General features: G+C 47.1%; 2 protein-coding genes across 4 annotated transcripts in view; one reads left to right on the top strand and one right to left on the bottom strand.

Annotated features, from left to right (window-relative positions):
• Cln3 (CLN3 lysosomal/endosomal transmembrane protein, battenin) overlaps positions 1 to 27,689 on the top strand; it is an 84,947-nt gene that overhangs the window by 25,193 nt on the left and 32,065 nt on the right. The window contains exon 1 of one of the 3 annotated variants that reach the window (XM_065437969.2): positions 23,188 to 23,548. The exons of 1 other annotated variant lie outside the window; for it this stretch is intronic. Coding sequence is in view for 1 of the 2 variants with exons in the window: in XM_065437968.2 (XP_065294040.1) it covers positions 26,898 to 26,958 (61 nt within the window). In the remaining variant the exon portion in view is untranslated. Of the gene's footprint in view, positions 1 to 23,187; positions 23,549 to 26,687; positions 26,959 to 27,689 lie in introns of those variants that run through there. One more of the 3 variants, XM_065437968.2, reaches the window with a different exon arrangement.
• On the bottom strand, positions 505 to 27,665 carry LOC135906525 (probable peptidoglycan muropeptide transporter SLC46). Its single transcript, XM_065437961.2, has 6 exons — positions 27,312 to 27,665; positions 20,769 to 21,819; positions 19,226 to 19,462; positions 10,376 to 10,459; positions 8,455 to 8,611; positions 505 to 6,530 (listed from the first exon to the last, which is right to left on the bottom strand). Exons 1-6 carry the CDS (start codon positions 27,507 to 27,509, stop codon positions 6,446 to 6,448), a joined length of 1,812 nt encoding a protein of 603 aa, XP_065294033.1. The 5' UTR covers positions 27,510 to 27,665; the 3' UTR covers positions 505 to 6,445.

The following is a 27,689-nucleotide window of genomic DNA, read 5'->3' as shown; positions in this document are numbered from 1 at the left end:
TGTCACTCCTCTAGCTGCGACTTTATTTCAGCTGGTGGTTTTATCTTCTTCATGCTCAGCTTGTCTTTTTTTTCTTTAGCACAGTGTTCTCATAAAGATGACAACAATGACTATGGCCATTCCCACCCTCTAGCTATTTGCTACACCTCTGGAACCAATCCTTGCCACTGGTATTATGCGCACTGGAGCATTACGGAGCACCTAAGGAGAAGGGCCACATCCTAGTTTGGTCCTCCCTAAACAGATTCACTTTTATTGCCATTTTAGGTATTTACACAGTATTCATCTGCAAGAAGAGGTCTGGAATTCAAAAGCACAATGATACATCATGTACACATTGTATGGATGAAAACAAGCTATGCGGAAATGGCAGAGAGCAAACATCCAAAAAAAAAAAGGTTTGACAGTAATTGAGCAAACGTATATAAAATTGCAAAAATATTGCCACATATATGGCTTTAGGGAGCATGTGTAAGTGACAGGGTAGTAATTACAAATGTGCAATGTAAACAGTATTCATAAATATTTATTGCCTGTTTGCACAAAACATAAAAAGAGTGAAATAAATGGTAAGTACAATCTGAGCATGAAATTTCAAATCAAACACATTGGATTTGATTGTTCAGCGATAAATTCACTGGCCGCAATTGCTGTACACTATCGCAAAAAGTGCACAAGAGTGCTAATGTAAACTGGAAGTTGTTGAAGAGTGGTTATGGGCCAACTGCTTCGACCTGTATGAATATTGCATAGTATTGTCAATTTGTCCCTGTCAACATAACAGCAAGTTTTCAGTTGAAAAACAAAACAATAATATTGACATAGTGATGGATGAGTCAGCAGTTCATATCTGTGTGCTTGCAGTGCAGAAGATGAGATGATAGGCGAGAGATTTGGCTGGACAAAGTGTTGACTGTCAACTGTTCTGCAGAAATAACATTGAATTTATGTGGGTGCCTTCAGAAGGGCGAACAATTAACCTCAGTTGATAATCAATGCTACAGTTCTCTATTATTTGTGCTGATAGAGACTAGCAATGATACAGAAGTGTCATGTGTTAATTTTTAATCTGTGCAAAGTCTGCAAAGGAGGGTATTGCCCAAACCTTGCTGTAGGAGGAAGAGGAGAAAGGAACCTTTGTTAGTCCTGACTGAACAAGGGGCCTATTCTGGGCCTCTCTGGTGGGCTCCTGGTGTGCTTAGATTCTAGTTAAGTTATTCATGCGCACCTTAAGCACATGCACTGCAGGCGCCCATTAGACTTATACTGTCTGCATAAGCATTTTTACTGACTAGTTTTTGTTGCCTTTAGATTTCTTCATGTGTATATACAGTATGTATGCAGTATGTATATATCAAAATAAGGTAAAGCAACAAGCATATTGCACAGTAGTATGCTGTCTATAGACACTATAAATTATAGGAAGTTCAAAGACATTGTCTCTATGGACTATGCATTACGTATGTCATACAAGCATTACACTTGCAAGGTTCCAGGCCACCAACATCCCTGAGACACCTCCATGGACATTACCGAGACCATTAGTGAGGCTTCAAATACCCGGAATTACGAAGAAATCACGTTTCTTCCATTGGCTTGAAACAGCTTACCCTGTCCCATATATTTACATTATAATGGGACTGTAGAAGTATATACCAATGGTTTGGTCACACCATCTGCCACAACGGCAGCATTTGTTATCCCACAACTTGGAATTATTCAGCGATTTCAATTAGAACACAAATCAACATCTACGGCTGCTGAACTTGGGACAATATGGGAGGCTGTTCGTTTTATGAGAACGCAGACACCTCATAAATGTACAGGTTTTGCAATGCCAAATCAGCGCTACAGGCGCTAAAATGGTTTCAAAAGAAAGGACCACATTATGTGCTTGTGCTGGAAATCGCTGAACTTCATCACAGTGCCGAGTTAGGTGGCCATTTCATCAATTTTCAATGGGTGCCTAGTCATTGTGGTGTGATGGGCAATGAACTTGCTGACAGTGAGGCAAGATCAGCATTCTCTTCCTCTGATTAATTACACATTGCCTACTCGCAACCTGACACCAACTGTATGATCAAGGCACTCATGCAAGACCTTACAAAGGCATACAGAGGCCACAATGACAACATCCACAGATGCCTATATATGATCAACCTAGACGGTAAATTCTGTTTGCCTCTCAAGGTTACGCAGAGCAAAATGTCACTGCTACACTGAATTTGGCTGGGCATTGCTTTCAGCCGTTACTACTCGCACCTCATCGGCCAGTTGAACAGCCCTGATTGTGAACACTGCCAGAGGCCTGAAATGCAGGAACATGTATTGTGCAATTGCCCAGCATATAAGCTGGAGCGAAGGACGTTCAAAAGTTCCCTAGTCTACGTTGGCAGGCATCCACTGTCGGAGGACGCTATCCTCCGCCAATAGCCTGATACTGCAACTTTAATGTGTGCAACTAAAGCGCTGTTGAAATTTCTGCAGGACACCAAGCTAGATGAGCGACTCTAGTGGGGCCACTGTCTATTATACATAAGCACTTGTCACTTCTCTTATCATCATGATCCATCCCTGTACTTTCGCTCCCCATCCCTCTTCCCTAGTACAGAGGAGCAGACTAGAGCGCACTAGCTCAGGTCGACCTCTCTATCTTCCTGTCAGTAAATTCTATCTATCTATCTATTGATAGAGAGAGAGAGTTTCTGTAAATTAATGAAAGAAGCTTCTAAAAGCTGTAGTGCCTACTGAAGGATGTAAAGTACACTAGCCAGGCACGTACCCAGGATTTTTTTTCGGGGGGGGCCCACCACCTCCATCATCATCATCATCACCAGCCTGTTTTATGTCCACTGCAGGACGAAGGCCTCTCCCTGCGATCTCCAATTAACCCTGTCCTGCGCCAACCGATTCCATCTAGCGTCCGCGAATTTCCTAATTTCATCGCTCCACCTGGTGTTTTGTCGTCCTCGATTGCGTTTCCCTTCTCTTGGTACCCATTTTGTAACCCTTATGGTCCAACGGTTATCTAACCGGCGCTATACATGACCTGCCCAGCTACATTTTTTCCTCTTGATGTCAATTAGAATGTCGTCTATACCCGTTCGCTCTCTGATCCAAACCACTCTCTTTCTCTCTTAACGTTATCCCTAGCAATCTTCGTTCGATCGCTCTTTGCGTGGTCCTTAACTTGTTCTCAAGTCTCTGCCCCAACCCGCCGTGGTTGCTCAGTGGCTATGGTGTTGGGCTGCTGAGCACGAGGTGGCGGGATCGAATCCCGGCCACGGCGGCCGCATTTCGATGGGGGCGAAATGCGAAAACACCCGTGTGCTTAGATTTAGGTGCACGTTAAAGAACCCCAGGTGGTCAAAATTTCCGGAGTCCTCCACTACGGCGTGCCTCATAATCAGAAAGTGGTTTTGGCACGTAAAACCCCAAATATTATTATTATTAAGTCTCTGCCCCATATGCAGTGGCAAAATGCACTGGGAAATGCACTGGCAAATGCATTGGCACTGGACATATTGCACTGGCAAAATGCACTGATTGCACACCTTACTTTTCAATAATAATGGTAAGCTTCCAGTCACGAGTTGGCAATGTCTGCCGTATGCGATCCAACCTATTTTTATTCTTCTGTGAATTTCCTTCTCATGATCAGGGTTCCCTCTGATTAATTGACCTAGCTAGGTAAACGTACTCCTTAAAAGTCTAGTGGCCGACTGGCCATCCTGATCGCTTGTTCCTTTGCCCGGCTAATTATCATTATCTTCATCTTCTGCATAATAATATTCAACCCCACTCTTACACTCTCTCTGTTAAGGTCTCCAATCATTTGTTGTAACTCGTCTGCATTGTTGTTGAATAGAACAATGTCATCGGCAAACCAAAGGTTGCTGAGATATTTGCCGTTGATCTTTACTCCTAAGCCTTCCCAGTTTAATAGCTAGAATTCTTCTAAGCACGTAGAAAATAGCTTTGGAGAAATTGTGTCTCCCTGTCTGACCCCTTTTTCTATAGGTATCTCCCTGCTTTTCTTGTGTAGAATTAAGGTAGCTGTAGATCGATATTCTAACGCGAAAGACGAGTCAGTAAGACGAGAAACTATTTACAGGTTATATTCACAACGGTTGATGCGCTGACCGGTCAGATTCACAGCGCGAGCCCAGTGCGTTCTTCCTCCTCTTTTCTGGAATGATGGCGCCCACGCGCCTCGTTCAAACAAACAAATACCTCACGCATGTAGCAATATTTTCCAAGCTTTTTTACGTAAGCGTTTTGTTCTCCTTGATAACGTAGTGCCTCTACGATTGCTGGTATCTCTGCTGAATCAAATGCCTTTTCGCAATCTCTATAAGCCACATAGAGAGGCTTATTGTACTCTGCAGATTTCGCGATAACCTGATTGATGACATGGATGTGATCCATTGTAAAGTATCTCTTCCTGAAGCCAGCCTGTTCCCTTGGTTGACAAAATCCAGTGTCAACCTTTTTCTATTGAAGATTATTTTGGTAAATATTTTACAGAATACTGGGAGCAAGTTTTTGGTCCCATAATTGTTCAATTCTTTAACGTCTCCTTTTTTTGTGAATTAGTATGTCTGCATTCTTCCAGTTTTCTGGGACCCTTGCAGTCGATAGACACTTCGTATAAAGAGCCGCCAGTTTTCCAAGCATTATGTCTCTTCCATCTGATTAAATCGACTGTTATCCCACCTTATCCTCCCGCTCTTCATCGTTTCATGTCTTGCAGGGCCCTTCTGACCTCATCGCTAGTTATAGGAGAGTTTCTGTATCCTGTTCATTACTGTTTCTATGTGAACTATCGTGACTCCTCTGGGTACTGTATACAGGTCAGCTTAGAATTTTTCCGCTGCGTTTACTGTATCTTCGAGATTGCTGATGATTATCCTTCTTATCTTTTAGTGCATACATCATGGTTTGTCCTATGCCAGGTTTCTTTTTTACTGATTTCAGGCTGCGTTCATTTTTTACGGCTTCTTCAGTCTTTGTCATGTTATAGTTTCGAATATCAGTTATTTTCGCCTTGTTGATCAGTTTTGACAGTTCCGCGAATTGCGTAATGCTGTGCGGCCGCCAGTGCCATACAACCACGTAGAGCGGTGGACTCTGCGATTCTAGACGTACTGCGCTCCCCGCGAAAGGTTAGAAAAACACCCACATAAGCACAGCAGAGAAGTGGCTACGTGAGGCAGTTCGACCGATAACTGTAGAAGCGTCATTCAAAACAATTGTTCTCCCCTTCCGGCGGCGTTTTTTCTCTACTTCCTTTTTAAATAAAAAGATGTTGATCCATAAATAGTCTCATAAACATCGGTTAACTTTTTTATTATTCGCTTTTGCTTGCAGTTTGGTTGTCGCCTTGGCTCTCTCCCTTAGTAGATCGCTTAATTTCTCAACTCCTTGCGATTTTTGTTTCCAGTTGCGAATTTTGCAGGAAAAGTGCTATACAGTTAGGGAAAAACATACGAGGTAACGGGCGACAGTCATCTTGCTTATGGGTTTAAGGGTTATTGCAGGGTTCCATGATGGACGCTCTTTCACATTATTTTATTTCCCACCTTATCTAACCCATATCACGTCTGTATGGTTCCGGACATCTGCCAGCGTCGCGGCGAGCCGTAACTCAAGGAAATAATGAAGCAAAGGGATAAGTTAAACGCACTTGGCGTTTTCTCCAGCCGCAACTCGTTCCATGAGAGTGCAGGCCAGCTGAGTAACAGCCGCATCCAGGCCTCTCCTGGTCCCAGGATCAGCCTAAACAAAGAAGGTTGAACTAACAAAAGCAACAGCTATGCGCGTGGCGGTTGAATAGATGGTGACAACTGAACGCATCTCGCGTTAATCACGCGGGTGCGGAATCTACGAGAAAACTGTCCTTCACATTACAAGAGATGGCGATAACTACCGCCATCTAAAAGGAGTGAAAAAGGCAGCATAATGCTGACCGATGATCAGCTGCGAAGTCTCAACATTGATCTGGCGGTGCTTTAGGAATGTGTGAGGAGTGGTGGCGTGGGTGGGGAGGGGGGGGGGGGTTATGCCACTTTATTTCGGGGGGGGCCCGGGCCCCCCCGGGGCCCCCCCCCCCTGCGTACGTGCCTGACACTAGCCCAGCTTATAGCCCTTGGGCAGCCTTTACAATAGGTTTGAAATCATGGCGTGTAAGTACAAAGGCCCTTGTAAAAGAATTGGATAGCTGTCTCCACAGGGCAGCAGCATACGCGAGCCTCAAGGGTCAGTGACAGTAATGCGCCTGCTGATGTGGTAGTTAGTGTGGAGGCCATTGCTCAAGTTCTTCCGGTTTGCCAAAGAAGGCAACGAAGGAACACTGCAAGATCTTGCACACTTAATGCTAGTTGCTGCCAAGCGCATGTGTGCATCTGTCTGGAGTTGTCCGTCAGTGCCCAGGTTGGCTGATTCTTCAGTCGTTGATCGGCCCAGAGGATATCTCTGACTTGGACATGTCCTGGTACTTTATGCTGTACCGGTGAACTTTGGTGACGTACCTTAAAGTAAGAGAGGTGCATGTATGTCAAGCATTGCTAATTAGTGTACACCATTTGTTTGAATTAGAAAAAAAAGGTGTATTTTAGTGGTCGTTCAAACGGACTTTTATAGATCCTTAATTTTTTTCCAGATATGCACAGATTTAAGAATTTTTAGAATGTGATGCATCAAGTTTACTTCTGTATAACTCTGCAAAAGCAGATACGGTTGAGCACCTTTATAACGAAGTGTTTGGGACCTCCGAAATTATTCTTTATATAGGTCACTGCATTGTAGAGGTTGTGTACCGCACAACTCAAAATAGAACTGGGACATAATTATTCCTTCATTATACAGGCGCTCAACTGTATTGCAATTCAGTCGGTTGCATATTTATACCTTTTAAAGTAAACAGAATTAGTGCATTATACATTGCTCTAAAATTTACTAACAATTTGTTATTAGCAGATCTGCTAAACTCATCTCACATAAGCTAATGTTTCTGCTTTAGTAGCTACAGCAGATGCAGTTCACAGAAAAGGCTAAGAAGTTGGTTCAGTGATCTGCATGGCCACTTCCCTAAATAGGCCTTGAGCCATCTTTGAAACATTATTCTGATGCCATCTGTTTAGAATTCATTGTAGTTTAAAACATTCTCACAAGTTGCTGTTACCAGCACTTCTACTAACTGCACTTGCCTGGAGTGCTATTCTGTACAGTCAAATTCCACCATCTTGTCAGCTCTGATTGCCCCAGAGGGCTGCTACGGCTTCTCTTCTTGGCTCAAGATGCCACCATTACAGAACTTGACAAAACTGTTCTAATGTCACCCTAAGCCTGAAAACTCTTATATGCAATTAATAACTCCACCTCTGGCCTTTCTGATTGTAAATATATCACATTTACTAATGGAAGTTGTAGCTGTAGCTCCCACACCTTGAACATGACACCTATTATTCTCGTACTAACACATTCAAGTACAGTTTTTTTCCACGTACAAAAGAGCTTTGAATTTCTCTCCCCGGTAACATTCATTCACTATCACTAAAAGAGTTTGTCGCTACCACTGGTAAGCACTTCGCTAAGATGTAAAGTGTTTCTTTTTGATCATTCATCTTTTTGTGTATGTTTGTGTTTTTATAGTGTAATGTATAGTAATGTATAATGCTCCCACTCCTCCTATAGCCCTATATTGGGCAGCAGTATATGTAAATAAATAAATTAAAGATGAATAATGTGGCAAGAAGCAGCCCTTTAGGCTGATCTGTCCAGGTTAAAGGGACACTAAAGCGAAACAATAAATCAGTTGAGGCTAATAAAGCACTTTTTGAGAACCCTGCAGGCAGTCATTTAAATATAATAGTTTGATTATTAGATGAGTAAATGAAGGTCGAAGTATCATTTAAATTTCGCGCCAAAACCCCGACGCCGAACGTCAGTGTGACGTCAGGGATACCAAAGTGTTTTCGCATTAGGGCCGCGTTGGCTGAGTAAAGGTACCAGAAATTTGCCATGTTTAATATGTCGTTCCTTTAGAACACATTGTAATCGATCTGTACCGCTATATAATTAAGTAGGCCGTAGAAGATTCCATCAAAATCCATGACGTCACAGCGACCAGGTGCGAGAACTTCAACGAGGCGTCGCCACCCGTTTTGCGTTCTTGCGCTTTTTCTGGTTTACAAAGCGTCTTTTCGTGGTAAGAGTTGTGTTTTTGGTGTCTGAAAGGTAATTTACCGATGCAGAAGTAATCATTCTTCTCTTGAATGTCCTTTTAAGTTGCAAAACACTTTACTTTTTTTCTGTGGAGTTCTGCATTTTCATGCAATCTTAACAATCTTTTAATTGCCTGCCAGCTGGTTCAGAGAAATCAAACACGTGCATTCCTGACATAGGAAGGAAAAAAAAAACAAGGAATTGTGGGAGCGGCCTGTGGGGGCTTACGCAGTGAGGCCGACGGCAATGCAGCTGATTCCGGCGGCCACCAGATAAGGCATTCCCGGCAAAAATCCGATGGACTGGTTGAATATAGTGGTGAGCAGCACCTCGCCGACGATTGGTACCACGGATTCGAACGATGCCATTAGCGAGAACACCTTGCCTGCAAAACAAGCACAGGGTACTTGTTGAGCTTGTCGTAAATTCAGAGTAGCTTTGTCTCTTGCCTTTCTGTTTCAGTATTTTTTGCCGTATTTATCCGGCTCTCTTTCATACTAATACTGACCTGTGAGTGTTCGAAAAAAATAGCACAAAGAGCGGATAAAAGCGACTTTCATTGTTTTTTTTTTCCTTTGTTAATTCTCTTGAAGGTGTGGGAGGCTGTTGAAGGGTCACTGAATGATACTTGTGGATGGACTGCGTTCCCCGTTGCTATGTAAAACAATGTCGATCTGTGGGTGAAGAAAAACCAGACAGATGCTGATGCCTGGTGTGCACAAATATTTTTTTAGCCGAGCCCGCTCAATGACGCGGAAACCTGATTCCGCCGATTCCAGTGCTCGCGCACCGTCAGCGTGCTGGCCGCCATGCCGTGGTCGTCTTTTGTGACCGGACCATTGTGGCACGTAGCAGTGCGCTACAGATCGATATTTGACCCAATCATAGCGTCGTGCGGCGTGAAAGCAATATACGAGCTAACACCGCGCCGAATATGTCCCCCAAGATTCAACAACGATTAGGGTACTCCCTAATGCGAAATTCGAGCGAAGCTCTATGCGTGCTTTCATTTCACGATATATTGGCTGGCGCGGACAGTCTGTCTCGTGCGGCACTTTTCAAACGGAGCGAAGTACGGCGCGACTGCCTCGGTAATCGGGAGATAACGAGAGGCGGCGCGTGGGTGACGCGTGGGCGCAATTCGCAGCAACCGCCACAGACAGACGACGCCTGCTACTCTGGCGCCATCTCGTAGCCAACGTCGTCCGCAGAGCCCGTCTTGCGCGGCGCACTACCCTTTCTCACGCTTTCGCCATACCCTCCTCCACTTTCCGCCTCCTGGTTCCGCTGCACCCTCCTCCGCTTTGCTCCTCGCGCTCTCTTCGCTATCGCCATCTTTCATCTGCCGCTGCGGTCCGCGTTCACTCTTTCATTCGTTGTGCTCGGTTACGAGGGACGGCGACGTTCAACGGAGGAGCGGGTGCGCAAGAGCTGCACTCAGAAATGCGTTTCATATTCCTTGGGTATAATGTCTCATTGTTCTTGTGGTGCTAGTCTGGACATTGTCGAATTCCGCCATATTGTCAAACTTGGTGACGGCGGCATTTGGAACCAATCGGAGAAGCCCGCTGGGCGAGTCTGATTGGTTCAATGCGTCGCCATTGCAGAATTTGCAAGCGGCTTGCGTACGCAAGAGCTAGGGGCCACGCTACTGCGCATGCGCAGACACGTAAGTCTGGCTCTGCACATGCGCAGTACCGTCGCCCCTATAGTTCCTGCGTACGCAAGCCGCTTGCGTCCCTTAAACTAAATCTCTCTAATGTGCAGAGTTGTACGCTTGGGCTACATTTGCGCCAGCTTTCCCGCCTCTCGGGCTTGTTTCGAAGTGGCCTTTCTCTTGCTATCTGGCAGCAAACCAGATACGCTACTTCGGTACACAATGCACACGCCATAACATTGAGCCGCTATACCGGATACCTGTCCGATAAAGTAGCTCACGGGAAGACGGCGCTTGGTATAAGCTGAGTCAAAGTACTCTGGTATATGGTGTATCATTTGAGAATAGAAAGGTAGGCACAATCTACGAATAAAATTTTCTATGGAGCTGTGTTTGTGCGCTGTATGCTGGCCGTCTTTAAAACGAGAACCAATCCTTGATAAAATTTTCGACGGTACATATACGCGCCAGGTAATTGAGCTTTTCACTTACCGACTTCATCAGGCGCCACGAGCTTGGAGATATGGGTCCGCACGCCCACCTGGCCGAGGAAAGTGGGAAGTCCCACGAGGCATTCTGCGCATAAAAACGCGTTTCTTTATTTATTTGGCAACCTTCGGGGGCTATACAAGCCTGCGGCCTCATTATTTTATCATATGCAGGTGTGCGAATATTTGAGACTTGCGAATAACAAATCGAATATTGTACTGTTCGGATGACTCACTCGAATTAAATAGTCACCATTCGTAGATGCGAATACTTTCCGTATACTTCACGTTGTCATTTAGGCACAATCAAATTGAAGGAAAAATGCTTCTTCTTTATTAACTGCAGGCTATCCTGGTCATAATCAACATAACGTAGTAGATGAATGAAATGGAAGGTTGCCATCCATTCGAATGTAGCACGAATCTACAAAGGAAACCCTTACGGATTTCTGAGAAAGAAAAATTCGTCCTTGTGCTCGAATCGAAGCGGAGATTGGCCAATGTATTTCCGGGGCCATCTCTCTACATTCTCGGCTAGCCAGGACGCTAGCAAATAGCAGCGCAAGGCCAAATTGACAGCTCTAAGCAGAGGGATCGTGAATATGACTAATCTTCCTCCATCTTGCGGGCTTTCGTAGAACTGATTTGATATAACTTAGTATTGTAAAGAAAAGTCGGTTCTACGTGCTGTAATTTACGATCTGATTATATTATGAGGAAGGCAGTAGTGCGCGACCCCGGAATTATTTTGTCAACCTTAGGTTTATTAACGTGCACCCAATCCGCGTTTCCGCATTTCGGCCCCATCGAAACGTGGCCGCCAAGGCCAAGATGCGAACCCGCGGCCAGTATTTCAGCATGCGCAACGCATGCTGAAATACGCATGTTGCGCAAGCTTTGCGAGAAATATGTAACTAGCTCATGATCGTCTTTAGACAATCATGATTTGCAGAAACAATTCTCTAATGCCATAATAACCGTTGCTGCATTGCCAATATAGAATGTTCCTATGATATTTGGGCTTGTTGGTAGATCATGAAGGTCTTTCAGTGTATAGCGCAGCTAAGTTCTTCCTTTTTTTTGTCCACGTACTAGTTTCGCTACGCCAAAAGACGTTCCTGTAGACTCCACACGCATTGTAATGCGTAAACTGCACAGTATGGTCTTCGTCCGCCTTTGATTCCTGAAGGGTGTAGGATGGGTGTTTTTTTTTATTCAGGGTTACGTCCTTGAATAAACACTACTATAAGTCAAGGTGTGTTAACAGCGTTTTGCGCGGTATTACACCCTGTAGAGTAAAACGTTTTACTGTGCGAAGCTTCAGATTCTTGCGCTTTGGGCGCCCGGCAAGCGGGGGGGGGGGGGGGGAGCAGTGCACGCCACACGCTTTGGGGCTTACCTTGTCTTACAAGAATCGGCATCTGTCTTGCTTGTTTTTCTTTAACGTTGCGCGCCCGGTACTTCCAGGTCACGAACGGCATGTGCAATATCAGTGTCACATAGCCTTGACAGGAAAGTAGCCAGCGCAGAGTTTTCAAGAAAGGAGGTGCAAGCAAAGCAGGTGACGATTATAGCGCAGAGTTTTCAAGAAAGGATGTGCAAGCAAAGCAGGTGACGATTATTGTTCTCGGAGATAAGCCCCAAAGGGTGCAAACATTAGAGTGCAAAGCACAAACAGTATTGTTTGGACGGTGTAGTCATACTTGAATGTAGAAGCAGCTGCGTAGACGTTGTACGAGACACTCGGCTCTAATATTCCGGTGGTTCTGTCACACGGCACTCTTACATAGCCTACTGAAAAAATTACGCATACAGACTGATTAATCAGTGTTTCCCATAGTAGCAACTCCCTGTTAAAAGAAATAGAAGACCGCATGCATAATGATAGCGTTTTCAACATTCATCTTAACAGAATCCACATCATTCTCGTGCTAATCACGAAAAAGAATACTCATAAAATTGTTTCAGCTTGCCCGCTCTTTACGGAAATACCGTGTTGCTGTAAACGTGGACACTGGCAATAGCCACATGTGACGCTTGGTCCAACACGTTAAACGTTTTCGAGTTACATATGGATTTTTTCTTCGAATCAGTATAAAGCAAAAGGGATTGCGTGTCGATTTTACCGCTGCCGACGTTTTACACCATCAGATAAATAGCATGCGGTCAGTTACTGCAATAGCAACTGTGTGTACTTGGGTTAAACTCAGCGCTACGAGATGCCGTTCACGTTTATGCTTTGGTACGACTGTCCTCGAAGCCCTTGGGTTCAGCGAGAGCAGTGGAAAAATAAACATGTCCGCAATAGAGATTGGTAAGAGGCGATTGGAAAATTGGTGGAAGAAAAGTAAGGAAACGACAAAAAACGGAGACGTACAAAAGCAAACTTCACAATAGGTGATCAGAAAATTTGGTAGTGGGACTTCATAACGTTTTTTTTTAGGACATTAGGCAATATAATAGCAAGAGCTTGGTGGCGCAACCCACCGCCCCGTTCCAAAGAGGACGCTCATAACATTCATCCATCCGGTATATATATCCACCCAGCTGTCGGTTTAGCCTCTTGTGGCCTCCTTGAAGTGCTTGGGGTCAGAGATATATCAGGGGGGAAAGAAGGCGCACTTTCACCCGAAAGGCGAAGCATCGATAGCGATAGCAAATTAGTGACAATGTATGCGAAGTAAAAATATGTTGTATCGGCCGTATAAAGTTGTAAACATAAGCGTACGAACTAAATTAGCAAGCATGGTGTCACGCGCTCACAAGCAGACATGAACACATCTCACTGGATGACCGCGGAAACTCGCTGTCAAAACGCTGGAGTGAGGAAGCGCAGCAGCAGCAGCGAGCGAATTGACCTTCGTGCTGCGTCTCATCAGCGCCAACTAAGCCGCGAAAACACAGTGCACAACAGGCTCTGTCCCCATCGCAATGGCTTTCAAGACACAGCCGCCCGGGTGGGCGCACGCGGCTGCACGGGCGAGTAGAACGCGCCCCCCTCCCTACGCTGCCCGCGTTTTTACAATTGCTAGTAGGTACAGCGGGGCGTAGCGCTTTTGACGGCGCTCGACGTTTCTGCGCAGGCGCGAGTAAGAGCGGGGGCGAGAGAGAAAATCTGGGCGCTATCGCTCCATGAATATATGACTCAGCCTAGGCACTACGGGGGAGGTTTCTTAGAGCGCGTCGTGTTCGTTTGTCCCCTAGACATGCCGGCATTGCGGAGTGCGGTCGAGTCGGTTTATACGCTCCGCCGCTGGCTGCCCGCGCGGTGAGGCAGTGGGCCCGGACACCGCTTGGCGATCGCTGTGTCTGAAGGGACAATGTTCTGACTGGTGTTGTATAAGTCGCGGGTCGCTTTTTTCGTCGCGACGATAGATCGGATTTTTTACAAGCACTGATCCAGGAGGGCACGTGTAACCGGAAAACGGAGGCTTCAGGAGAGCACCTGTGGTTATATTAAAGCAGGCGGCGCAGGATCTCCGGGGCACCCAAGCGGCAGCGGGGGGATCAAAGCTGGAAGCAGGGCGGCCCGTGGGTTGGGGCCGCGGAGGCCGAAGCGTGCCAGGGGTTGTTCGCATAAAAAATTAGCTGTCCACGATAGCGGACAGCCGATATTACACTCCCCTGGCACGCGCAGGCCTCTGCGAGCCCCAAACCACGGACCAGTCCGGCTTCTAGCTTTGATGTCCCCGTTGCCGCTTTGGTGTCCTGGAGGCGCCGCCAATAATGCGAAATAATGACGCGTTCTTTTCATTAGTAAAAGCATGATTGAATAGATATAATTGGGTCGAGCCTCCAACTTGCGATGCTGAGTTCAGCACTACAGCGACTTCTGCCGGCACGCCTAGGGACAAGCGCATACAACGCGCGCCAACAAACTCTTCCGTAGTACCTAGGCAGAGTCGTATTTTCAAGGACTGAAATTTCCCACATTTCCTCTCGCACCTGTTCTTACTCGCGCATGCGCGCAAACCTCTCTGCAAGTGCCACGCCCCGCTGTACCTACCAGCAATTGTAAATACGCAACCTGCCCCCGTAGCCTCGCGCGCGACGGAAGACGGCGCGCTTCCTCCCCGCTTTCCTCACGCTAAATCAGCGCGCGCCGTTGGCGGAGGTGTGGCCAAGCCGATAGTTCGCGGAATGCGAACGTTGCAGAATACGGGCCCAGCATACGGCACGCGGCGATGGTGTTATCACCATTGGACTTTATACGGAAACTCCCGGCGACGCCGTCGGCAGAAATGCGCCTGGAGTGTCCATGTAATTGCTGTCGCAATAATAAACACGTCCGCAATAGAGATTAGTAAGACGCAATTTGAGATTTGGTGGCAGAAAAATAGGGAGACCACAAACAACGGAGGCGTACAAAAAGTTCTCTGTAGTGGTTCAGAAAGTTTGATGCTGGTAATTGTGTGCGTGCGTGTGGGGGGGGGGTGGCGTGCGCGTTAAATAGATAGGTATAGGACATTAGGCAAAATAAGAACAAGAGTTGGTGGCGCTACCCACCACCCCGTTTCAAAGGGGACGCTCATAGCATCCATCCATCCGGTATATATAGCACGGCATTCCGTGAACGCTAATTACGTGTACGGACAAGCTAAAACTCTAGAACGCGCACGTAAAGCAGGGTTCGTGAAGAAGGCGCCGAGGTCTGTGAATTCCGCGTCAATAGTGTGCATTAATGTTACTTTAAACATAGGCTTATACTGATTCCCGTTCGGAGCCATAGTAGTGCAAACGAGCTTCTTTTCTGAGCGAGCTCGCCGCGGGAAGCCGTTCGCTGGTATCGGCTCTGAACCTTCGACGCGACGATCGGCATCCGCATGCACTGTCCTTGGTAACGACCTTCGCGTCCAAAGACAAAAGGACTGGTCTCTGACCATGCTGCGCGCGGCCAATGCACGAGCCAATCTTTGTTAAGAGCGGGAGGTGATAACGCTGCACTTTCAAGGTGGGGGGTCTTACTTTGTTGTAGCGCAAGCTAAACAAAGACAACAGAAAGGCACATCTGACACACACAGCGCTGTCTGTGTCAGGTGTGCTTTGCTGTTGTCCTTGTTCAGCTTGCGCTACAACAAAGTAAGATATGCCGTACCAACAAGCCCCTGTAGCTACACTCAAGCACTTCAATGGCCTCGGTTGCTTTCGCTTCCTGCCACCCGCTTTGTCTACGCAGGGTCGCGTAACAGTGATTTCCGGTATATATATATATATATATATATATATATATATATATATATATATATATATATATATATATATATATATATAACCGTGGCTTTGCTCTTGCTGAGGCAGTACCGTATATAGTTAGACGTACACAAACTAAACCGAGAGTGGTCCGCAGAGAAGCTACTATAGTTAATTATTTAGGGCACTCTGAGGCACTCCAGTCATATTTCTTTTCAGGATATCAAGGTGCGTGACCTTCATTTCACGCAACAAACACAGAGAAGTCCAAACACCATTGAATGTCAAGCCAGTATGGCTTTAAAGATGTTTTAATAAATTGCCCAATGGCAGGCTCTCCTCAAGTGCGAACTGAATTTCATAGGGTTCGTGCTGCCTTCATACATTACGCCATGCGGTAATTGATTCCCACGTTACGCAATTAGTAAAGGTTGCACCATCATTACCCCCAAGGTCGCGCTGCGCAAACCGCGCGCCGCCATGTCCTGGAGGCTAAGGTTGCACACGCACAGTTGAACAGTTCCTCGCAAGGTGCCACCGGCGCCTATCATGCATCTGTTATTAGTTATCGCAATTATGCAGTAATGCTAACACGCGGTCGAGAGTCAAGCTAAAACTCTCCGAGTGAATGAGCCCACCTGTGGTTCACAGGTACATAGGCGTTTATAAACCACGACTTAGGTATGCGCGCGCCTCCTGGAAGAGAGAAGCGGCGAAAAAAATCCATGTCAGGGTAAGCGAGAAGCGTTATTTTTGTTTATTTCCTGTTATTCTGAAAAATAAATTATATCAATGCACATCATGCAATCTGTGTCAAACGAACCTTTAGTGAAGCGGTTAAAGAAATGCTGCAAAACTGTTCTGCAACCCGTTTTAAAGCAGCGACTGCGCTTGCCTGTACGCCAAATCGGCAAGATTCGGGACACCTCACCGCCGATTACACCGTCTCCTGGATCGGCCCAATCCATCATGCAACCTCGGTACAGTTTACTATGGGAAACTCCAGAATCCGTCACTTGTGCTGGCAACACTGTCCAAATAAACAAAGATGGCTGCGACATCCAGGTTCACGGCGGCTCTTTCGCTTGGCGATGTGCTCAGCAGATTTCCCTTTGGGGCGTCGAATCGAAGTCTTCCGTAGAAGCCGAAAGGGTCCTTGCTGCCGTTCACCTTACACAGATCGGTCTCAAGGATTGCAGCGACGAAATCGCGGAAATAGTTGCGCTGTGCATGCAAACGTCCGGCCTACCTAGCGAGCCGCATCAGATTTCTTTTTTAACAGTTTTTTTAAGCGAGCGGCCTGAGTTTTAAAAAAAAAATGATGTGTTTGCGCGTAGCGAGCCTCTCTGAGATGTGCAAGCACTTCTCTGCGACGTTACTCCACTGCTACAAGTACTATACTTGACTGTTTTCGACCTTCATCGGCAACTCCGCGCTGCGGGTCATGTTGCAGTATATCACAGATAGCATCATACAATATGCAGGCACTAACGACTGCCGTGCTTTCAGAAGCTAAATACGGACATTCTGCACTGATAGGACGCGGCTAGAAACTAAAGTTAACTAGTCAGTGTGTCTTGGGATAAAAAGCAATTGATTGTTCCGTTTGTGGTTCGGTGTGCACCTTCTTTTTATAGTTAGCTGACACATGTGAGAAAGCCTACCGCTCCCGATGACTGGCACTTATTCGTGCTCCCAGCATGCAGTGTTCGAGGTAGGTCGATCCCGTGCTTAGGAATACAGCAAACACATACCGCCCGTAGAAATTCTAAGTTATGGGGTTTTGCGTGCCAAAACCACTTTCTGATTATGAGGCTCGCTGTAGTGGGGGGCTCCGGAAAGTTCGACCACCTGGGCATAGGCCTGGGGTTCTTTAACCGCAGAAATTCTCAAACTCGGTGAAACGTGCGAAGTGGATAACAACCAATCGGACGAAGTTGAGTTTCTTCAACAGGCTTACAGAATCCATGGCGAGGGTTTTCTTTTGGCAAAGTCAGCTGTAGTGGAAATGCCTTGGAAACGAACTGAATCGGTTGCACAGCGTCAAAAAGCAAACTAACGGTGATCTGCGCAGGTCGTACGCTCTGAAACTGGAACTAGCGCTTTTTTGCAATTGCTTCTAAATTTATTTCAAGCGAACAAACTGAAATTGCCGCGCGTAATGAGACAACAGCATTTTCTACTTGCACCGCTGAACTAAAGCACGCTATAGTTTGACGTAATAGTTCTGCAGAAACCCGCAAAGTGAAAGAGAAGTAATTAAATGAAAAATGAGACATCCACCCATCTTTAGCTAAGTGCTGCAAAGGAAACCCATGCGGGTTCCTCCAAAGAAAAACCTCGCAGTTGAAGAAAAATTCGTCCTGATCTGGGACTCGAACCCGGGACCACCGCCTTTCCGGGGCAGCCTGCTCAACCATCTGAGCTAACAGGCGGCTAGCAGATGGCAATTTTTCTTCAACTGCGGGGCTTCTCGAGGTCAGCAAAATCTGGGAAGGTTCGTCTAGAGAGCTTAGCTTTACAAAGGCACTGCAATTTATTTTTATCCGCTTTTTAAAACCTTTCGAGGTAAAAGCCTCTGTGTGAATCACGCCTGTAGGGGCTATATATGTGACCGGAAAACAGCTGCCTTGCGTCTCATGTGACTGCAGTTTTTTTTTTTCCCTTCTAAGGTGACATGTTGCTCCGCGAATTTGCTCATGCCGGATAGAACACGCAGCTGGCTTGGCATTTTCCGGATGGTTATTCGTGTTGTGCATATGTGGGATGTGCGTCACGTACGAGCTGGAAAACAGTGCTGTTTTATCCTTGTCAGCCAGTACTCGGAAGCCTAACGTTATACAAGAAACATTGTGCTTAGCCTCAGTTTCGAGAAATAATATAGTCGAAATATGTAGTGAATTGACCTGCGCTGTTCCAGCTATTTTACGTTTCCACTGTTAAAAAAAAAAAACATTCAGTGCGAAGAACTGTTAACTGGAACAGAAATATATCTCGCGGTGCACTTTGTATTTCACGAAGCATTTGTTAGGTACAGTTTCCAGCGCCAAGTCTCGAACTAAAACGTGGACCCTAAAGACAATATTTAAAAGTTAATTAGTGAAATTTCGTAATTAGTAATAGTATTGGCGATAATAGGACAAATTTTGGGGCCTGTCACTGCTGTGAAGAATTATTCAGCAAAAATAATCTTCATATTCTCGAATCCTCCGTGTTTGTTGAATTCTGGGTACAGAAATGCGTTGTGCAAGGCACCGCGCGTTGTCAAACTTCCCGCGTTCTTCGTTTGAGAAGGGCGTCGCTCTTAGTTTTGAGTCTTTTTGTCAGCTTGTCCGCTCGCCGTGCATTCAATACTGTCTTTTCTCATTCGCTCGGCTGCCGAAAGCCCTTCCTTTCACAACTTCGTAGACTGTAGAACGGATTAGTGTATACAATCCCATTCCCCATCCCTGTACAGAGTAGCATGCCAGCGGTTATATACGCGCCGGCAAAATTCTGTGTTTTTTAATAAAGAGCCCCCCCCCTCTCTCCCCATCTCTCTCTCTCCATTCCCCCTCCCCACGTGTAGGGTAGCAAACTGCACTCAGTCTGGTTAACCTCCCTGCTTTTCCTTCTTCCTCTCTCTCTCTTTCTTGTAGGCTGTAGACCGAATTGGTGCACTTACGCAGGTAGTACAGCCATTCTTCGTAGGCGAGTCCCAGTACGGCCATCTGCGCAGCCGCGAAGCAGCAGCCGACGAGCGCCATGGCGGGGTCGCTGATCTTGAAGACCTTCACGAAGAGGAACACGATGGGCACGTTCAGGACCACGCCCACCACGGTGGACACCGACTGCACCGTGGAGTAGTAGGCCACCGTCCAGGAGTACATCTTGCGCACGTAGAAGTACGCGATTCCCGAGGCTGCGAAAAAAGAGCACGCGCGGTGCACGCAGTAGTACTCTTCGCACATCCGGTCCTGGGGCAGCTCCCTAAAAGCAATGCTGCCAAGGTTCCCCTAAAGGTTACGAATTCGGGCTCTTTTTTTTTTTTACTACAATGTTATCAACGTTGCGTCGTTTTACGGCAAATGAATTCTGCTCGCGAAACGGGTTCGCTCGTCGGTGCGCAAACCTGCCGTTGGAAGCCTTCTGGGGGTGAAAGAATGCAAGAGAGAGATGTACTTGTTTTGAGCAAGTTTACACAGACAAGTTCCTGAATGAATTGTGGGATTTAACGTGCCAAAACCACTTTCTGATTATGACGCACGCCGTAGTGGAGGACTCCGGAAATTTCGACCACCTGGGGTTCTTTAACGTGCACCTAAATCTATGTACACGGGCGAGACAAGTTCCTGGAACAGGTGCATTCGGTAACACCAGGCTAACCTGGAAAAGGTCACTGTGTTCTAAAAACGGTACGTTGCTTGTTAGTATTTGCTGTGCCAAAATTTTCGCTGCTGGTGTTGCTGTGTCTAAAGGTAAATCAAATTTAATAAAGGGCGTATGTGTCCCTGAAAAGGCATGTGCTCTGGGCAAGCTTTCGGAAAAAAAAAAAGTTTCATGCGCCCTGCATTTCAAGAAGTCATTCCAATGTTTGCGTACGGAACTATTGCACAAGCCTAACGCTATCCCCCGGTCAAGGCGCAGGAAATGCTGTCGGGTCGTCTCGCGTGAAGCCTGCGCTGCGTGAAACGAATGGGAACGTGCAATTGCAAATACCGTTTTGCTTCGCGGTTGACACGAATAGCACAGTGTAGTTCCTCTTTAACTAGTTTAGGAAGTACAGGCTATATTTTGACAGCGTGTTTCAGGACTAGTTTCAATCGCCTGCCAAGGTAAGAGAATACTCAGAACCATAGAGTCTTGGAAACTATGCTCAAAACGGCCTTGACATATGCAAGTAGTGCGCAATCAGCGATGTTGCACTGCATGACGTCACCGGCGTCGTTGTGAGCGAAACTCGAAAAGGAAAGTGTGACCCTCGTTTTTTAATTTTCTTTAAAATAAATGCAAATTAGGTTTTAAAAGAATGAGTTCGTGCTCTAAATGGTTTGTAATACAGACAACGCGTTCTTGACGCCTTGTTTATAATGGCCGTTTTCCGTTACCCTGCAGCTAGTGCCCCAAAGCAGCGCGTCTCGTCGCCACATTGCTTCTGCTCTTGCAGACCCACCTATGATCGACGTTCGAACTTCACGATTGATCGAAGGCTTCATACGTATACTCACACGACATGTCAAATATGACGCAGGCGGTCACCCCGAAGAGACACCATAGCTGCAGCCGTCCCCTGTTCGGCCTGGCCTTCATCGTGTTTCTGAAGCTCTCGGTCAGGTTCTGCAGCTGGAAGAAATTCTTCAGCCTTAGCGACAGCCCGTCCTTCGCGTGCTCCGGTTTCGCGAGGTTCTTGATGGCCACGAAGGTCCATACGAGCGCTAACGACTCAAGCGTGAAAGACGTGTACATCACGGGCACCCATCCGAAGTGGCCGTACACCTGGCCGCCGACGTAGCTGCCCAGGGGACCGCCCAGTGACATTACTATGCTGAGCGCGAAGAACCTCATGCGCCTGCGGTTCTCCCTCGTCGACAAAGTTGCCGCGCTGCAGACGGCCGTGAAGATGCTGATGGGCCCTCCGCACAGACCGTCCGGAATCATGGACAGGATGTTCGCGTAGAGCGGCATCGCCATGTGGTACACGGTGAAGATGTCCAGCAGCGTGCTGGCCATGAAGCCCACCATGGCGGTCACCAGCGGTGTCCGGTAGCCGTACTTGTCGCACCAGGGCCCGACGAAGATGGCCATGACCGCCGAAGGTGCCAGGAGCACGATGGCGCGCATCATGCTAGTCGTGCTGGCGTACTGTTCGGCCTCGTCCTTGACGTCCTCGAAGTCGTCCAGATGGGAGCAGACGCTGGAGTTGAGGGCGAGCGTGTTGAGGCAGGACTTCTGGAGGAGCAAGTCCTGGATGACTGTGGTGCTCATCTTTCGTGCCACCACGTAGAGCACCAGGTATATCTCGAGCCTGACGACCAGTAAAGCTTCGACGGCACGACGCCAACCGGGTGCGCTGTTGCTGACGACGTCGACGTCATCGACGGACTTGCTGCTCTCTTGTCCAGTTGTGTCCCCGGTGCTGCATTCCACGAGAAATGCGGGTTGATAACGGTCGGGCGTCTCGGGGCCGCAGTCGTTGGGCGTTTGAGCCGGAGTTCCCGCAGTGACTTCAGCGCTCATTTCGAGAGTCGGCGTTCGGGCCGTTCCGGTTAGTTCTTCGCTCTGCTCGAAGCGGAAGAAAAGGGAAAGGAATTAAAATATTCAACAGGCTGACCGAAATAACGTAGAAAAGGTAGGGTTCGGCAGCAGCTCGAGCTTAAAATCACTGACTGTGGTTCGAGAAAGTATCACGCGAATATCGACGATGGGATCGTAATAACACGTGTACACAAAATACTGTTCCTATATGCATGTATACAGGATGTTTCAGCGAACAATTTCAAAAATCTTGAAGGTTGCCTGGCGAGTAATACAATTCTAGTTCATGAAGTGGTTTACTCAAAGCAGCGGACCCTGCCTGCACAAAAAATTAAAAGCATAATCGACTAATTAACAAAAATTCAGTAATTAAGTTTTTGAATGGTTACCTTATTGCCCGTATTCCAATTTACAATTCCTAGTCCTGGAGTTCGCAAGGCGGATCCACTTGGAATGAATTCTCAGGACGACACCAGTTTCGAGATATTTCCGAACGTTGCGGAGGAATGCTCTGGCGTCCAGTTATTTTCTTAAGAAAACGTCGTGTAACGCGTTCGAGCTCTCTCTCTCTCACTTTCTCTCTCGATATATATATATACAGTAAACATGGTCTGTCTCGAAATAACTAATGTCGGGTTATTTGAAATATGGTATTGTTCGGATTAAGTCTTTCGCCCGCTCGTAGCACGCTCTCAATGCAGGGTTCCGCTTATCGCGAATTATCGCTTTCACCGAAACTTCCGCATGCTCACTTAGCCTTCTTGTCTACTTTAATGAAGCAAGGGCCGCCACGTGCCCAATTTGCTAGAGTTGCGCCTATCGTGAGCAAAGTAAATGCCAATAAGCCGTTGTCGGCAAAGGACGGTTACGTCTTTTGCGATAGGAGTTGCTTATTTCATTGTGACTGAGCACATTCTGAGTGAATGCGCTTACATTGCTATTTATTTTTAGTGAAGTAACCTAATTCAAACCCTTTAGCTTCGCGTGCATTAGCCTCGCTTGACGCCAACGCACCTGAGGTTCTTCTGAAGCCAGCCTGCAGACGTGCGACGCAAAAAGTACTGACCGTCTGCGCTGTCGGCTCGGTACTGGAGCTGGGTTTATCCTTCCGGCACGGTTTAGAGCGAGGGGGCGGGGGGGATCGTGCGCCTGACGCACATTGAGTCGTTGCTGCTGATTCGCACGAGTGAAAGCAAAGGTAACACGAGGAAAGCCCTTATCGAAGTCCGCTTCACCTTGTACAGCTGGATGAAAAGATATTTTATCGATAATCCGCGCAGAATACGCAGGAGTGTTATCGCACGGCGTCTGTTCCGATAGCTTTGTGCTCGCATGTAATGCTTACTTACTCTGCACATAAAAGCAACACCTACAGGGTACTACAATGCTCGCTGTACAATCAACAGCAAAAGCTTCCGGGATGCGGTTGCCTCTTCAAATGTGAATTCCTGCACTGTTATGGCATGACACTTCGTATTCAATGAGTCCGCTGTGTAGGTGGCGAAGGCTGCTACATGCTGGAACACTTAATTCGAGGCCGTGTGACCACGCTTCGCGAGAATTCAGCTTCGTGGCAGATCCTGCGTCCCGTAAGCGTTTGCGGTTGACTGTACGTAAGCAGCAACGCCTGTGGTGCTACAAGAGGCGCAGTAGTAGGGGGCTCCGGTGGGGCTTCGACGCTGTTGGCAGCCTGCGTCCGAGTCTCAGCGCCCACAGGTTTGCGATTCGTGTCGATGTGTCGGAAGCGTTAACGGTAAGGCCAGCAGGCACAGCCGCATTTTACTGTTCACCTTTCTCAGCCAAGCTACGGCGTGCCCGTGGATCAAGAAATAAATGTTATCTTGCATAGTAATTAGTGCTAATCTTGATACGTGCGACGCGTTCTCCACGTCCTCGCGAGCTCATCTTGCGCTTAACCTTTTGCGCCTATGTTATATCACAAAACCTCTTTCAGTTGCGCTTCCATGTAAAATAGAGCATGGGCATACGTGCTTAAAGGAGAGGGGAAATGTTTATTATCAAAAGTGGTGTCTTAAACATGCCGGTCGTGAGGTCTTTCCGGCTCCAAAATTACTTCCGGTCCCTGCAGCTTGCATAACCATAGCCTTCGAGACCTGTTAACCAGAGAGAACTGTCGCTGGCGCGTGGATTCGGGCACCACCATAGAGTTTCTCATGGCACCACCTATTGGCGAAAAAAATGGCGGCCAAACCTTTTCCCCTGTGTTCCGTGACCTGGCTTCAACTCTGGTTACGCCCATGGGACGTTATAGATTTTATTGTGTTTTTGCATATTTGGGCCATTCTTTTTTTGTGCGTGTGTTCATGGAAAGTGCTCAGAGGTGTTTAAATAAAGTCTTTCATTTGTTTACAATGTAGCATAATGCTTTATCGATAAGCAACTAATGAGACCTGAGGTGTTATCTTGATGTTTGAAGATCACGGGAGCTAGTGGGGAAACTAATATACGGGGGTGATGACTTTTATGTTTTCCGACATTTTTAAAAAATCGTTTCTAGCAGATTTGCAAAAGATTTGTGGTGTGGCAGTGGCAAAAAGAGGCCGTTTTGTTAAAGGGGCCCTGAACCACCATTCGGTCTTGGTGAAGTAACATAGTCCGCGGGTAGCATACGCTGCTGTGAACATCCCAGCCAAGTTTTGCGTGAAGCTCGCAAGCGGATCGCGAAGTACCCTTTCTCTCAAACGTTCTCTTTTCAACAGAAGGCCCTGTCCTCACACTCCTCTGTACGCTTTATTTCGTCATCGAACGCTTTATTTCGTCATTCTCTTAGACGGCTGCTATTGGCAGATAGCTGACATCAAGCTGCGGTCGACTACATGGCGTAGATACCGCGGCCGCCGCGGGGTGCCGCCACAAGTCCATTGGCTAATCGCACTGCGGCTAGCTGAGGAGCCGGCCGGAGAACCGCAGATTGTTCATCCAAACAAACTTGGCATTGGCGACAGCAGGAGCTCACGCGCAAGCAGATGTTCATAACCAACGACGGTCTCGGAATAACAACAACAAAAAAGCATCTCGAAGGCCATGCCGCAAGTGCCGGGAGCGATTACAGGAGTCAAGCATACGTCACGGCAATGTACAAATCCATACATGGGTGCATAGATGGATTAGACAACCCTTTAAATCTGGCGGCGGCACACGCCACCCAGCCGTGACTAGAGATATATCTTATACTTAATGGAGGGTGAAATTTCACTCTTGCCTTGATTTTAGGCATCAATCAGATAACCTCCGTTTGGTTATTTCTACCCGCTTAAAGTCTATTTGGCTCCACTGTCCCTAAACCCCAATGCTTTGGAAAAATTAACCCTGTTGCTTTGAAGGGTAGGGCAAAGCCCTTCCAAGTACCAAAAAAAGTACCAGGTGTTCAGCCGTTTCCGCCTCCTTTCCATGTGCAGCGCATAACGTGTATTTGACTCGGTTATTCCGAAATACTCTCGTCCTGGCTTCAAACAAAAAAGAGCTCCCTCTAGAATTATCGCAGATGTTTTCTTTGGCAATTTCGTGCTTGAAAGTTCTGTATGTTCTGTCTCCCTCTTTACCGCAGATATCCGTCAATCCCTGCAAATCTTCCTTGTTGTTAGCCGATAGTTCTATACATGGAGGAAGGAAAGCGTAGGAGAGAGAGAGTGTACGTGCGTGTGTGTGCGTGTGTGTGTGATTATGAAGAGGAAGAAGCGCTATTTCCTGTATGAGAGGCCCCGGCCAGCACAACGTGTTAGAAAAAGTGTGGCGGAAGTCCCGTGCTGTTTTTTTGTTTGCAAAGGAGCACTTCGACTGGTACCCAAAACGTCAACGTTGCCATAGCAACCGTGCTCCTGAAGCACTCGTTGCTGCTCTGGGCGTCAGAAAAGTGGGTTTTTCCGGGCCCGGTCTTTCTCGCAGCACATTGTGTTCGCTTGAAAAGCTGACTTTGGAGTGTGGTGTGAAGTTTGAAAGTTGTGTTTTGGGTTTGTGAGCGTGAGTGTCAGCCAGCAACAGAGACGCTCAAGTAATCATGGCGCGAGTCTTTGTCGTCTTCTTCAACGTGCCACAGAAAAACACACGAGCGTTTCTGCTTCACTAAAACTATTACAGAAGTTTCAAGCTTTGTTTTGACGCGCGTAGCAACACAAGATAGATGTTCTGTGATGCAAATTCAAAGCTCGCGCCTATCTGCTCCGGCGCGCCGATTGGAGGCGCAAAGGGAGATGGCACACCAACATGGCTGCATTTTCTCCTTGCTTAAAAAAAAAGGGGGGGGGGGGCGGGGAAGGTTGAAGCCAAGTTCCCTCCTCTATTATTTCGTCTCTAATCCTCGTAGAATTTTACGACAGTCATGATTTTTCTTTTTATGGTTCCTCCGCGAGGCTAAAAATAGTTCGTGCGTCAAACTTTCCCTGTTACCCAAATAAGGCGGTAACCAGAAAAATAGAATTATAAGCGCGTAATTTTATACGTTTTCTCTCGTATATTATAGCGGAACTGTGAAAGCCTAATTCTTTATTGAACTGAAATAAAACGCTTGCTCCGCTCCAACTTATTGTCAAATTTCACTTCAGTTAGCAGTGGAGTTTCACGAGTAAAACGGGCTCAGCAGTGAAATGAACTGTACCGCGGACTTTTGAAGAGTGAAATTCTCAGACTTCATACACTTCGTCCATCTCTGTTCCACACCTCATCGCTTCCGCCGATGAAAAGACTTCAGCAACAGCAGACGCTCGGGAGGTATCAAGTACGACGCCATTATAAGGATGCATGACGACGACATTGTTTGCTTCTATTACAGTGTACTAAAACCAAAGTATTCTAGTACACTGTACTTCTATGATTGACTGGCGGATTAACACAATCCCGCGCGGTCCGTATGCCTTGGTTGCCAACTGCTGTCTTTTTAAGCTGTATCCCACTGTAGCGCAATCGCTTCTGGAGTTCGCCGGGTTGTTTTTGCGTGTTTTGAACGTTGCGCGCAAGTACTGATAACGCGGGAAAATGCTGCCCAGCCAATTGCCCAGCGCCGTGAACTATCTGTGCAGGGTAGCTCCACGGTTATGATGGTCTAGTACCCTCACAGCTGTTGTGCCATCGACGAAAGCAGCGAAATGCCCTCGAACCCGTCGTCCGAACTTGAACATGGAGATGAAGTTCTGCCTTTGCCGAGAGGTTCAACAAGTTTTTCATATTGCTTTGTGCTCTAGAGATCAAGCGTTGTTCAACGTAGCATCTGAATGTGTGACGAACGCGCTTTATTTAGGGAGTTTACAGTGCGCTGTGCCACATGACTCATAAAAAAAAAAAAAATTGCAGACGCGTATTCGCGCAAGTTCGATCGCGCTAGTTGCGCCTCGCACGTTGTCATTCAAAGGCGAGTCTCTGACTTCGTCGGTCATTTAAAAGGAACATGCAGAGCAGTATAAAAAGTGTGCGCAGTGAGGTTGTGAGACAAGATGTGGGTGAACAAAAGCGCTGCGAGCGAAACTTGAAGGGGGAAAAAAAAGATCCATAGAACTACTCACGAGTCGTTGGAAACTTGGTGCGTTGCGACTCAGCATTCCGGATACCGCCGCGTCTTCCGGAAAACAATTCTGGACTTGTTTGTACCGTCTCGCGTCCGGCGTAGCGATCTTTTCCGCCTCTACTGTACGCGGTCGTTTTCTGCGCGCCGGGCTGTGAGAGCGCATCTGCCAGAGGCGCCCTAGCTGTGCTCGATCCATGAGTCTGAACGGAAACGGGATGAAACACGCGGATGTGCCAACAATAATGTCCTTTTATTTGTGCGTGCCTTGTGTGCTGAGCGCGTGCAGATTGCGGCGACGCCGCGGTGAGGTAATAATTCATGGCCATTTGATCGGCGTGTGCGCATGGCACTCAGACAGATAACACATGAATTAAGC

The sequence above is a fragment of the Dermacentor albipictus genome, chromosome 9, assembly GCF_038994185.2.
Source record: "Dermacentor albipictus isolate Rhodes 1998 colony chromosome 9, USDA_Dalb.pri_finalv2, whole genome shotgun sequence".
NCBI classification, from domain to species: domain Eukaryota; kingdom Metazoa; phylum Arthropoda; class Arachnida; order Ixodida; family Ixodidae; genus Dermacentor; species Dermacentor albipictus.
The sequence above is the reverse complement of the archived record's forward strand: the minus strand, read 5'-3'. Positions and strand labels throughout refer to the sequence as shown.

Coding starts and splice junctions, on each gene's coding strand:
- LOC135906525 (XM_065437961.2), bottom strand. CDS start 27,509: ATGGATCGAGCACAGCTAGGGCGCCTCTGGCAGATGCGCTCTCACAGC. Junction 21,820..27,311: donor CACCAAGTTTCCAACGACTC/GTGAGTAGTTCT, acceptor CGCTTCGAGCAG/AGCGAAGAACTAACCGGAAC. Junction 8,612..10,375: donor CGTGGCGCCTGATGAAGTCG/GTAAGTGAAAAG, acceptor CTTGTTTTGCAG/GCAAGGTGTTCTCGCTAATG.